The sequence below is a fragment of the Callionymus lyra genome, chromosome 1 (genome assembly GCF_982586985.1).
Source record: "Callionymus lyra chromosome 1, fCalLyr1.hap1.1, whole genome shotgun sequence".
In the NCBI taxonomy this organism is placed as follows: Eukaryota; Metazoa; Chordata; class Actinopteri; order Syngnathiformes; family Callionymidae; genus Callionymus; species Callionymus lyra.
Window position 1 is genome coordinate 50433788 of NC_141818.1, and position 14081 is coordinate 50447868.

The 14081-nt window shown below is 42.6% G+C and overlaps 1 protein-coding gene across 1 annotated transcript in view; it reads left to right on the forward strand.

Annotated features, from left to right (window-relative positions):
* Positions 1–14081, forward strand: part of LOC148090065 (neurogenic locus notch homolog protein 1-like) — an 80173-nt gene that overhangs the window by 30402 nt on the left and 35690 nt on the right. The window contains exons 10-17 of the mRNA XM_087811638.1: positions 6158–6271; positions 7285–7518; positions 7576–7686; positions 8997–9189; positions 10793–10938; positions 11021–11134; positions 12686–12805; positions 13875–14027. Coding sequence (XP_087667764.1) covers positions 6158–6271; positions 7285–7518; positions 7576–7686; positions 8997–9189; positions 10793–10938; positions 11021–11134; positions 12686–12805; positions 13875–14027 — 1185 coding nt within the window. The remainder of the gene's footprint in view (positions 1–6157; positions 6272–7284; positions 7519–7575; positions 7687–8996; positions 9190–10792; positions 10939–11020; positions 11135–12685; positions 12806–13874; positions 14028–14081) is intronic.

Here is a 14081-nt window from a genome sequence, read left to right on the forward strand (position 1 = left end):
GTTTTATCAAATATTTCGTTATGAAATATTTTCTTCAAATGTGTTTTATCAAATATTTCTTTATGTCTATATTTCTTCAAATATGTTTTATCAAATATTTCGTTATGAAATATTTTCTTCAAATGTGTTTTATCAAATATTTCTTTATGTTTATATTTCTTCAAATATGTTTTATCAAATATTTCGTTATGAAATATTTTCTTCAAATATTTTCTTTAAATGTTTTTTTTTGAAATATTTCTTTATGAAATATTTTCTTCAGATATTTTTTCATCAAATATATATTTATGAAACATTTTCTTGAAATATTTTCTTCAAATATATATTATCAAATATTTTCTTCAAATATTTTTTATCAAATATTTTCTTCAAATATGTTTTATCAAATATTTCTTTATAAAATATCTTTATGAAATATTTTCTGGACATACTTGACTCTCTCACCTACTTGACTCTCTCACCTCTAACCAAGTAGTGACGCCTCAAAGCAAGAAGTTTCCAACATGTACTTTGTATGTTCTTCACATGTTTGCGTGGGTTTACTCCGGGAACTCTGGTTTCCTCCCACGGGTGAAAAACATACAGAGGTTGATTGAGACTCTGACTTGTCTGTGTGTGTATCTGCGACATGTCCAGGATGTCCCTCGCCTCTCACCCCGAGTAGCTGGGAGAGAGAGAGAGAATCACCGCATCCCCAGCTATGATCGACTTTCCTTAAACATTGAACAAACAAAAAAATGATTCAAGTTCAAGTCTCAAGACTTCATCAGTTACTTTGAGATGTCGTGAAGGAATTCTTGGTGGATGGAGAGAACGAGGAAAGAAAGGCTGATTAAAATGTAAATTGTTTTCATTCTTTCACAAAGACCTCTGAGGTTATTCTCCTTTTATTCCCACTGAGCAAAATAGCAACAGCTTAGATTCCGGGCGGATCAAAGGCGGCAGGACTCCTCCTGCAGAGAAGAAGAAAGAGGGAGAGCAGAAGAAGAAAGAGGGAGAGATGAAGAAGGAAGAGGGAGAGCAGAAGAAGGAAGAGGGAGAGCAGAAGAAGAAAGAGGGAGAGCAGAAGAAGGAAGAGGGAGAGCAGAAGAAGAAAGAGGGAGAGCAGAAGAAGAAAGAGGGAGAGATGAAGAAGGAAGAGGGAGAGCAGAAGAAGGAAGAGGGAGAGCAGAAGAAGAAAGAGGGAGAGCAGAAGAAGGAAGAGGGAGAGATGAAGAAGGAAGAGGGAGAGCAGAAGAAGAAAGAGGGAGAGCAGAATAAGAAAGAGGGAGAGCAGAAGAAGGAAGAGGGAGAGATGAAGAAGGAAGAGGGAGAGCAGAAGAAGAAAGAGGGAGAGATGAAGAAGAAAGAGGGAGAGCAGAAGAAGGAAGAGGGAGAGCAGAAGAAGGAAGAGGGAGAGCAGAAGAAGAAAGACGGAGAGCAGAAGAAGGAAGAGGGAGAGATGAAAAAGGAAGAGGGAGAGCAGAAGAAGAAAGAGGGAGAGATGAAGAAGGAAGAGGGAGAGCAGAAGAAGGAAGAGGGAGAGCAGAAGAAGAAAGAGGGAGAGCAGAAGAAGAAAGAGGGAGAGCAGAAGAAGGAAGAGGGAGAGATGAAGAAGGAAGAGGGAGAGCAGAAGAAGAAAGAGGGAGAGCAGAAGAAGAAAGAGGGAGAGCAGAAGAAGAAAGAGGGAGAGCAGAAGAAGGAAGAGGGAGAGATGAAGAAGGAAGAGGGAGAGCAGAAGAAGAAAGAGGGAGAGCAGAAGAAGAAAGAGGGAGAGATGAAGAAGGAAGAGGGAGAGCAGAAGAAGGAAGAGGGAGAGCAGAAGAAGAAAGAGGGAGAGCAGAAGAAGGAAGAGGGAGAGATGAAAAAGGAAGAGGGAGAGCAGAAGAAGAAAGAGGGAGAGATGAAGAAGGAAGAGGGAGAGATGAAGAAGGAAGAGGGAGAGCAGAAGAAGAAAGAGGGAGAGCAGAAGAAGAAAGAGGGAGAGATGAAGAAGGAAGAGGGAGAGATGAAGAAGGAAGAGGGAGAGCAGAAGAAGAAAGAGGGAGAGCAGAAGAAGAAAGAGGGAGAGCAGAAGAAGGAAGAGGGAGAGATGAAAAAGGAAGAGGGAGAGCAGAAGAAGAAAGAGGGAGAGATGAAGAAGGAAGAGGGAGAGCAGAAGAAGGAAGAGGGAGAGCAGAAGAAGAAAGAGGGAGAGCAGAAGAAGAAAGAGGGAGAGCAGAAGAAGGAAGAGGGAGAGATGAAGAAGGAAGAGGGAGAGCAGAAGAAGAAAGAGGGAGAGCAGAATAAGAAAGAGGGAGAGCAGAAGAAGGAAGAGGGAGAGATGAAGAAGGAAGAGGGAGAGCAGAAGAAGGAAGAGGGAGAGCAGAAGAAGAAAGAGGGAGAGCAGAAGAAGGAAGAGGGAGAGATGAAAAAGGAAGAGGGAGAGCAGAAGAAGAAAGAGGGAGAGATGAAGAAGGAAGAGGGAGAGCAGAAGAAGGAAGAGGGAGAGCAGAAGAAGAAAGAGGGAGAGCAGAAGAAGAAAGAGGGAGAGCAGAAGAAGGAAGAGGGAGAGATGAAGAAGGAAGAGGGAGAGCAGAAGAAGAAAGAGGGAGAGCAGAAGAAGAAAGAGGGAGAGCAGAAGAAGAAAGAGGGAGAGCAGAAGAAGGAAGAGGGAGAGATGAAGAAGGAAGAGGGAGAGCAGAAGAAGAAAGAGGGAGAGCAGAAGAAGAAAGAGGGAGAAGAAAAGGTTGTGGTGAAAGAGGGCGAGACGAGGAAGTGAAAGTGTTTTCTGGGCAGAGGCGTCTGTGTTGGAGGGTTTGAGGCCCACGGACCGTTGGTGGAGCCGGAAGGCGGGCAGGGGGGTCTTTGAGGGGTGGAGGGTCTTTGAGGGGTGTTTGAGGGGTGGAGGGTCTTTGAGGGCTGGAGGGTCTTTGAGGGGTGTTTGAGGGGTGGAGGGTCTTTGAGGGGTGTTTGAGGGGTGGAGGGTCTTTGAGGGGTGGAGGGTCTTTGAGGGGTCTTTGAGGGGTGGAGGGTCTTTGAGGGGTCTTTGAGGGGTGGAGGGTCTTTGAGGGGTCCCCATCTCTCTCTGCTTGAGATGTAAATCTGAGGGTCTTTCTTTCTGCACTGACCACGGAAACTATTGACATGATTCCTGAAGTCTGGGGGAGAAAATCCTGCTTTTGGATGTGTGTGTGCGTGTGTGTGTGTGTGTGTGTGTCATTCCATCATGTATATGTGTGCAGTGTGTGTGTGTTTGTCTGTGTGAGTGTGTGTCGTTCCATCATGTGTGTGTGTGTGCGCAGCGTGTGTGTGAGTGTGTGTGTGTGTATCGTTCCATCATGTGTGTGTGTGTCGTTCTATCTTGTGTGTGTGTGACGTTCCATCATGTGTGTGTGTGTGGTTCCATCATGTGTGTGTGTGCGGTTCCATCATGTGTGTGCGTGTGTTTTTCTATTACGTGTGTGTGACGTTCCATTGTGTGTGTGTGTGTGTTTGTCATTCCATCATGTGTGTGTGTGTTGTTCCATCATGTGTGTGTGTGTGTTGTTCCATCATGTGTGTGTGTGCGGTTTCATCACGTGTGTGCGTGTGTTGTTCTATTACGTGTGTGTGTGACGTTCCATCGTGTGTGTGTGTGTGTGTTTGTCATTCCATCATGTGTGTGTGTGTGTGTTGTTCCATCATGTGTTTGTGTTGTTCCATCATGTGTGTGTGTGTGTCATTCTATCTTGTGTGTGTGTGACGTTCCATCATGTGTGTGTGTGTTGTTCCATCATGTGTGTGTGTGCGGTTCCATCATGTGTGTGCGTGTGTTGTTCTATTACGTGTGTGTGACGTTCCATCGTGTGTGTGTGTTTGTCATTCCATCATGTGTGTGTGTGTGTGTTGTTCCATCATGTGTTTGTGTTGTTCCATCATGTTTGTGTGTTGTTCCATCATGTGTGTGTGTTGTTCCATCATGTGTGTGTATTGTTCCATCATGTGTGTGTGTTGTTCCATCGTGTGTGTGTTGTTCCATCATGTGTGTGTGTTGTTCCATCGTGTGTGTGTGTTGTTCCATCATGTGTGTGTGTTGTTCCATCGTGTGTGTGTTGTTCCATCGTGTGTGTGTTGTTCCATCATGTGTGTGTGTTGTTCCATCATGTGTGTGTATTGTTCCATCATGTGTGTGTGTTGTTCCATCATGTGTGTGTGTCGTTCCATCATGTGTGTGTGTTGTTCCATCGTGTGTGTGTGTGTTGTTCCATCATGTGTGTGTGTTGTTCCATCATGTGTGTGTGTTGTGCCATCGTGTGTGTGTTGTTCCATCATGTGTGTGTGTTGTTCCATCGTGTGTGTTGTTCCATCATGTGTGTGTGTTGTTCCATCGTGTGTGTGTTGTGCCATCATGTGTGTGTGTTGTTCCATCATGTGTGTGTGTTGTTCCATCATGTGTGTGTGTTGTTCCATCATGTGTGTATTGTTCCATCATGTGTGTGTTGTTCCATCATGTGTGTATTGTTCCATCATGTGTGTGTATAGATGTGCATCTGAGTGAAAACCTTTCATTCTAAACTATTGAACCTTCATCATAAAACAACAGTTTGAAGAAACACAAATATAATTCAATTCATTTGTGTTTGTAGTTCACAGATGTTTCCTACGATCTTCTATTTCCATCATTATTGTTACTCCTGAGAAATACTTTTACATTTTCCTCAAAACTTTGTGAGACATTTCTGCCACATTTACTAAAAAAAATAAAATAAAAAATAAAATATAATAATCCAACGTCAGGTTCATGTCAGAAGGTCGTGAGGTCACACAAGTATTTCCCGCCATAAATGAGTAAATAGAATAGGAATAGGAATGAAAAGACAAAGATGGTTGATTTTGAGTGACAAGGAGTGGCGGATAGTGTCGGGTCAAAGGTCATGGCTCTGCATGGGTGGGGGTCACACGAGAAGGGGCGAAGCCGGAGAATTTATTCTGTGATGGAAAAGTTTTGGGGACAAAAGAGGAAACAAACTCAGACAAGCCACGCTTTGTCCCCGCCTCACACACACACACACACACACACACACACACACACACACACACACACACACACACACACACACACACACACACACACACACTTGAAACAAATTGGTTCCTCCCAGACTCTTCAGGACTGAAAAGAAGTGAAGTTTTTCATCAACATGCAGATGTGTGTGATTTGAGAGACACTCGTTGTCACTGCTGCGTCTTCATGAACATGACTGTAGTATCTGTACTATTACGAGTTAAAATATATATATATATTTGCCTTTCAACCCATATTTTACTTTTTATCATAGTTCGTTATTGTTTATATTTCAATAAAGTGTTTTTACAATAACATCATTAGATTTTTTATCACAGCATTTTCTGTTGCAATTTAACCTCCGGCCTCTAGATGGCAGTGGACGTTATGTCCTCCGCAGCTAAAGGAAGAGTGTTGGCTGAGCACGAGAGGATACAGTGAGTCCAGCAGCTTTTAAAGCTGATGTTTGGACATAGTTTTGTTTGAAAACAAATGAAAGCAGTTACGACTTCGTCAAGAGTCATGTGGTCTGTAAATACTACAATACCAGAGTCAAGTACTGGACAATACTACTCATATATACGTGTTACTACACTATCACAACACCAGAGTCAAGTACTCGACAATACTACACATATATACTTGTTACTACACTATCACAACACCAGAGTCAAGTACTGGACAATACTACACATATATAGCTGTTACTACACTATCACAACACCAGAGTCAAGTACTCGACAATACTACACATATATACTTGTTACTACACTATCACAACACCAGAGTCAAGTACTGGACAATACTACACATATATACTTATTACTACACCATCACAACACCAGAGTCAAGTACTGGACAATACTACACATATATACTTGTTACTACACTATCACAACACCAGAGTCAAGTACGGGACAATACTACACATATATAATTGTTACTACACTATCACAACACCAGAGTCAAGTACTGGACAATACTACACATATATAATTGTTACTACACTATCACAACACCAGTGTCAAGTACTCGACAAAACTCCTTGTTACTACATCATCACATACATATATCATATCCTTGTATCGTGATACGTATCTGTCAATACACGCCTCTGACCAACACACACTAACAGGTTTGTTTCTCTAAAAGGCTTCTCCGGGAAATACTGCCAGATTGACCTGGACGAGTGTGCTAGTACTCCCTGCCAGAACGGCGCCAAGTGCATGGACGGTCGGAACAAGTACACTTGCAAGTGCACGGAAGGTAAACACAAAGATGCAAACAGTCCAGACATGGACCTGAATGAAGTCAATCATAGGAATAATCATTTTATTTAAATAAGAATTAATTAGTCGCAAGGACAGACTATAAACTGACGGTTTAGAAAAGTTATTCACTGGTTAAACTCTACTTTACTTATTTACTTACTGACTGACTGACTTACTTAGTTAGTTAGTTAGTTACATACTGACTTACTTACTTACTTACTTACTGCCTTACTTACTGACTTACTTACTTACTTAGTTACTTGGTGACTTACTTACTTACTTAGTTACTTAGTTACTTACTGACTTACTTACTTACTTATTTACTTACTTACTTACTTACATAATTATTTACTTACTGACTTACTTACTTATTTACTTACTGACTTACTTACTTACTTAGTTACTTACTGACTTACTTACTTACTTACTTGGTTACTTACTTACTTAGTTACTTACTGATTTACTTACTTAGTTACTTACTTATTTACTTATTTACTTAGTGACTTACTTACTTACTTAGTTACTTAATTACTTACTGACTTACTTACTTACTTACTTAGTTACTGACTTACTTACTTACTTAGTTACTTACTGACTTACTTACTTACTTACTTGGTTACTTACTTACTTAGTTACTTACTGATTTACTTATTTAGTTACTTACTTATTTACTTATTTACTTAGTGACTTACTTACTTACTTAGTTACTTAATTACTTACTGACTTACTTACTTACTTACTTAGTTACTGACTTACTTACTTACTTATTTACTTACTGACTTACTTACTTACTTAGTTACTTACTGACTTACTGACTTACTGACTGATTTACTTACTTACTTACTTACATACTTATATACTTACTTACTGACTTACTTACTTACTTACCTACTTACTTACTTACTTACGTACTTAAATACTTACCTACTTACTTACCTACCTAGCTACCTGTGATGTTGACGATGTAACAGTCGACATCAAGGTTCTCAGACCTGTGTGTGACCTCAGGCTACTCGGGTCAACACTGTGAGACGGACGTGGACGAGTGCTCGTCCGGCCCGTGTCACTACGGCACCTGCGTGGACGGCCTGGCCTCCTTCAGCTGCGCCTGCAGACCCGGCTACACCGGCCGCCTGTGCGAGACCAACATGGACGAGTGCCGGAGTCAGCCGTGCAAGAACGGCGGCGTGTGTCAGGACCGCGAGAACGCCTACGTGTGCAGCTGCCCTCGAGGCACCACTGGTACTGAAGCACTGACTGAGATGAAGACGTGAGCGACGACATGTCCTTTGACTCCAGGAATCAACTGTGAAGTCAACGTCGACGACTGCCAGAGCAACCCTTGTGACTACGGGACCTGCATCGACAAGATCGACGGCTACGCGTGCACGTGTGAGCACGGCTACACTGGTGAGACTAGAACCTTCTGATTGACACTTTCAACAATTCTTACGTAACTCTTTAAATGTTAACCTTCTGGTCTTGATTTCTATTTTAACCGCGACGCCGATGTTGATGTTATGGTTCAGCAGGAAACGAGTGATAAAAGTAAAGTTTGTCTGTGGATGAACAAAATAAAAGTACAATTATAGACTTAAAGTTACTTTTAATTCCTAACATCAGCTGTTTTGATTGACACAGGTCTGATCCAATCACATCCCTTAGTGCTCCACTCAATGGGCGGGGCTTATGACAAAGAAAGGGTCCCATTGGTTGATGTTGTAACTTGTGGTCCAATCAGCTGGAGCTTCACTAACATGGTTTTCTGTGAGTGTGTAGAGTTGATAAAGTTGTTGTTATATCAACACAATCTAATATCAAACATGTTATAATCGTTATATTAGAATCATGTGACTGATGAACTGATGACATCATCACTCTCTGACTCTTACATCTTTGATGAGAAGCTGAGAGTGTTAAGGTCATGTGACTCGATTACATTTAATTAAACTAAAACTAATGCTGTTGAGGTCAAAGTCACAGGTTAAAGGTCAAACCAAAGGTTGAATCTGTATTTTTATATTTTTATTTATTTATATTTACATTGTTTTGTCGGAGATTGATCATTTGTCGTATATTATGAAAATGTCTTTGTTAAACATTGACACGTACATCACACGACTCACTAGTTTGTCTTCTACTCAAAACACTGATTCACTGAAGTATTTCTCGTCTATAAATACTGCAAAAGACTCGGATAAACGTGTGGAAGATGGCGACAGATGGTCAGTGAGGGAACTCTTCTGAGGCTGGTGTCACTTTCCAGCTCCACCCAGTCCCAGACCTGCTGCTGCTAGAACACACTCTCACACACACACTCTCACACACACACACACTCTCACACACACACACACACACGCACACACAGACAGGCCGTGGCCCACAGAGTCACCAGGGGTTCCACGTGGAGAAAAGATCCTCTGAAAGATCCTGAAAGTTGAGCTGTTAAAAGCCTGGAAGTCGGCCACTGCTGTAAAGCTAAATGGTTCCTTTTATGTCGGCGCGGCTCGTTCTCAATGGAGTCGCTGCTTCAAGTGGCCGACAAAAGAGCGACTTTAGAGCCTCCGACGCGCCGGGAACCGGATACAATTGACGATGTGCAGATACGCTTCTTTGTGCCGTTGTCTCGGCTTCCTCGCGAAGGATCAAAGCACATTCTCGGAGATCGATGTCAATCATCTCGCGACCTCTGACGCGTGAATGAACCCCGACTGTCGCAGGCTCCATGTGCAACATCAACATCGACGAGTGCGCCGGCGACCCCTGCCACAACGGCGGCACCTGCGTCGACGGCGTCCACGGCTTCGCCTGCGTCTGTCCGGTGGGTTACCATGGCGACACCTGCGCCTCTCAGATCGACGAGTGCCTCAGCGACCCCTGCATCCACGGAGGCTGCCAGGACAAGGTCGACGGGTGAGAGTTGTTCATGTTCATTGAAACAAACTCTGTGAGAAGTTACTTAACCCGAAGAGCTTTAACTCATGTTCTCAACTAGTTTCACTTCTTTAGTGGACGTGAATTACAGCAGGTGCATCTAGCAAATTTAAATTCAGAAAGATCCTGGCGATGACTGAGGACGAGAGGATACAGTGAGTCCAGCAGCTTTTAAAGCTGATGTTTGGACATATTTTGGTTTGAAAACAAATGAAAGCAGTTACGACTTTGTCAAGAGTCATGTGGTCTGTAAATACTACAACACCAGAGTCAAGTACTGGTCAATACTACACATATATATTTGTTACTACACTATCACAACACCAGAGTCAAGTACTGGACAATACTACACATATATCCTTGTTACTACTCTATCACAACACCAGAGTCAAGTACTCGACAATACTACACATATATATTTGTTACTACACTATCACAACACCAGAGTCAAGTACTCGACAATACTACACATATATACTTGTTACTCCACTATCACAACACCAGTCAAGTACTGGACAATACTACACATATATCCTTGTTACTACACTATTACAACACCAGAGTCAAGTACTGGACAATACTACACATATATACTTGTTACTACACTATCACAACACCAGAGTCAAGTACTGGACAATACTACACATATATAGTTGTTACTACACTATCACAACACCAGAGTCAAGTACTGGACAATACTACACATATATACTTGTTACTCCACTATCACAACACCAGTCAAGTACTGGACAATACTACACATATATACTTGTTACTCCACTATCACAACACCAGTGAAGTACTCGACAATACTACACATATATACTTGTTACTCCACTATCACAACACCAGTCAAGTACTGGACAATACTACACATATATCCTTGTTACTACACTATCACAACACCAGTCAATTACTGGACAATACTACACATATATCCTTGTTACCTCACTATCACAACACCAGAGTCAAGTACTGGACAATACTACACATATATAGTTGTTACTACACTATCACAACACCAGAGTCAAGTACTCGACAATACTACACATATATACTTGTTACTCCACTATCACAACACCAGTCAAGTACTGGACAATACTACACATATATCCTTGTTACTACACTATCACAACACCAGTCAATTACTGGACAATACTACACATATATCCTTGTTATCTCACTATCACAACACCAGAGTCAAGTACTGGACAATACTACACATATATACTTGTCACTACACTATCACAACACCAGAGTCAAGTACTGGACAATACTACACATATATCCTTGTTACTACACTATCACAACACCAGAGTCAAGTACAGGACAATACTACAAACATATCTTTGTTACTACACTATCACGATATATCACTATATATCGTATACTTGTATGGTAATACGTATACACACAGTCTTCTCTAGTCAAGTATAGCTATTTCTTGGACTGAGTTCAAAATGATGGTCCAGTGTATGATCCAGTTTGACACCTATGACCTCAGGATGAATATGTTTCTACCATCAGACTGAGTGAGATAATGATGATAGTTACCGGTCATGTGATCGTTGCATGATCTCAGGTACCAATGTGTCTGCGACTCCGGCTGGAGCGGCAAGAACTGCGACATCAACGTGAACGAGTGCGAGTCCAACCCCTGCATGAACGGCGGCTCCTGCAAGGACATGACGAGCGCATACGTGTGCACGTGTCGCCCGGGCTTCAGCGGTGAGTCCAACCCTTCCCCTGCTCTTGAGCCAACCTTCCTCCTCGCCCGTGAGTGAGAACGTTTTATGGCGTCTCCTCGTAGGACCCTCCTGTCGGACCAACATCAACGAGTGCGCCTCCAACCCCTGCCTCAACCAGGGCACCTGCATCGACGACGTCGCCGGCTACAAGTGCAACTGCATCCTGCCGTACACGGGTATGAAACCATTGTCTACGGTGGTCCGTCCGCTCAGGAGGGGGCTTTGAAACGAGGAAATAATCATAACATGTTGACAGTACAGTGGTCACTGGTTTATCTCAGCCTGAAATATGTGCAATGAATTGAATCTGTAACATATATTCAACTTTTACATCCATTTACTGCCGTTTATTCCTTTACGGGAGTCGGAGTTTATCCCAGTTTCTTCGGGCGAGAGGCAAGGGACACCCTGGACAGGACGCCAGTCCGTCTCAGGACACACACAGACACACAACCACTTCTTTCAGGATCAACTTTAAAATTCTGGTTCTTACTTTCAGATCTATTCATGGTCAGGCTCCTCCTTACATCACTGATCTGATCCAGCCTTACACCCCAGCTCGGGCTCTGAGGTCTGTGGATCAGAATCTACTTATGGTTCCACGCACACGGCTCAGGACCAGAGGAGAGAAATCTTTTCAGGCTGTTGCTCCTAAGCTTTGGAACGATCTTCTCTCTCTTTGCTCTTGATGGATCTACTGACTCCTTTAAGAAACATCTTAAGACGTTTCTATTTGTTCAGGCTTTTCCTTGAATTTCTCGAACTCCTGTGTTGTTCTCAGTATTATCTTGATCTTTAAAGTATGTACTTTTTTTTTTTTTTGAGTATTGTTTTGATTGTCTAAGCGCTTTGTGATCCTGGTCTCGAAAAGCGCTATATAAATAAATATTACCTACTTACTTACTTACTTACAACCATTCACACACACACACTTATACCATGATATGGTAGGATGATACGAACAATTTCCCCAAGTTCTCAATCAACCTCTGTTTGTTTTTGGACTGTGGGAGGAAATCGGAGTGTCCGGGGTAAACCCACGCAACACGGGGAGAACATACTAACTACACAATTAATTTTTTCACTTGGTTTAATGAACATTTGTTTAGTGTCGTCTCTCAACAACCCTCTCAGTGACGGTGACATGAAAAGCTCCCTTAATGCTTTGCCGCCCAGCCTAACCAATCCCAGCTGTGGGTGACTTTTTGACGACATAGACGAAGAATTTAAAGGCAGTAAATCCATCAGGGTGTAGAAAGGCATCATGGGAGTTCAGTGTTTTGTTCTGTGGTTGAAGTTTGTTACAGAGAAAACAAGTTCCAGATACTTGTATTTAAAGTATTTAAAACTCAGTGAAACATTCTTGGATGAACATGTTTCCAAGAAAACACCAGACCTTCCGAAACGTTAGCGTTGTGGGGAAACCTCCCAGAAGAAAGGGTCTCCTCTGGTGCCGGGGTGGGAACCGGCTGCTTGACACACTTCCTGTCTCCCCGCTTCCTGTCCCACAGAAAAGCAAATGTCTTCACAATGGCCGGAAAGCGGCGTCTCTTCCTGTCGGCGCTGCAGGTCGACGGGTAGAAGTCTGGCCTGTTACTCCGTGACAGACTCCGGCCAGAAGCTCCCGATAGCGCCGATGGAAAGATGACCCTCCTTGTGTTGGTTCTGGCCCTCGTCCACCTTCTGGGCTGTTTTTCAAGCGAGTTTCCTCCACCGTGTGTTTTCAGGAGGAAACTGCGAGGCGCTGATGGACCCGTGTGGACCCGGGCCCTGCAAGAACCACGGCGTCTGTAAAGAGTCGGAGGATTATCTGAGCTTCTCGTGTGTTTGTCCTGAAGGTTGGCAAGGTACACCAGTCATGTGACTCCAAGATGTAGTGTTTAATATTTTAGAATATATCATGTTGGATCGTCACAATGAATGTACGTATCAAATACTACTCCTCTGTTGAAGTACAATAACAGTTTAAAGTCAGACTTTAATAAACCATAATCAACGAGTCAAATACAAATAATATTTAACTTAATAAACTTTACAAATAAATACAATCAATAAACTTAATAAATGTAACAAATAATAAAAGATTTGATTTTTTTTCTGTTGATTTGAATGATCCATCCATCTTTTATTCATCCATCCATCATCCATCCATCCATCCATCCATCCATCCATCCATCCATCCATCCATCCATCCATCCATCTATCCATCTATCCATCTACCAAACTATCGATCCATCCATCTATCATCCACCAATCTATCATCCATCTATCTACTAATCCATCTATTTATCATCATTCCATCCATCTATCCATCCATCCATCAATCTATCCATCCATCCATCCATCCATCCATCCATCCATCCATCCATCCATCCATCCATCCATCCATCCATCCTTCCATCCATCCATCCATCCATCCATCTATCTATCCATCTATCCATCTACCAATCTATCCATCCATCCATCTATCATCCATCTATCTATCCATCCGTCCTTCCATCTGTCATCCATCCATCAATATATCATCCATCCGTCCATCTACTAATCCATCTACTAATCCATCTATTTACCATCCATCCATCCATTCATCCATCCATCCATCCATCCATCCATCCATCCATCCATCCATCCATCCATCCATCCATCCATCCATCCATCCATCCATCCATCCATCCATCCATCCATCCATCCATCCATCCATCCATCCATCCATTCATTCATCCATCCATCTAAAATATTAAATAAATAACCATTTATTTCTGCAACATATTCATCATCAGGAAATCCAATAATTAATATAGAATGATGATTAAAATACTTCATTTCTTGATGATTTCTGGACCTAATTTGACCTTTTATTGGATTCCAGCTCGACCTTTGATCTTTGTGTGACCTTGACTCTTTGTGTTCTTCCAGGCCAGACCTGCGAGGTGGACATCAAAGAGTGCGTGATGAACCCGTGTCGTAACGGCGCCACATGTGTGAACACGGCGGGCAGCTACGTGTGCGACTGCAGAGCCGGCTTCACTGGACGCCACTGCGAGGCCGACGTGGACGACTGCAGCCCCAGTGAGTTCGGACGGCGGCGCCGCAGAGACGACCACGACCCTCTGAACACGCCTT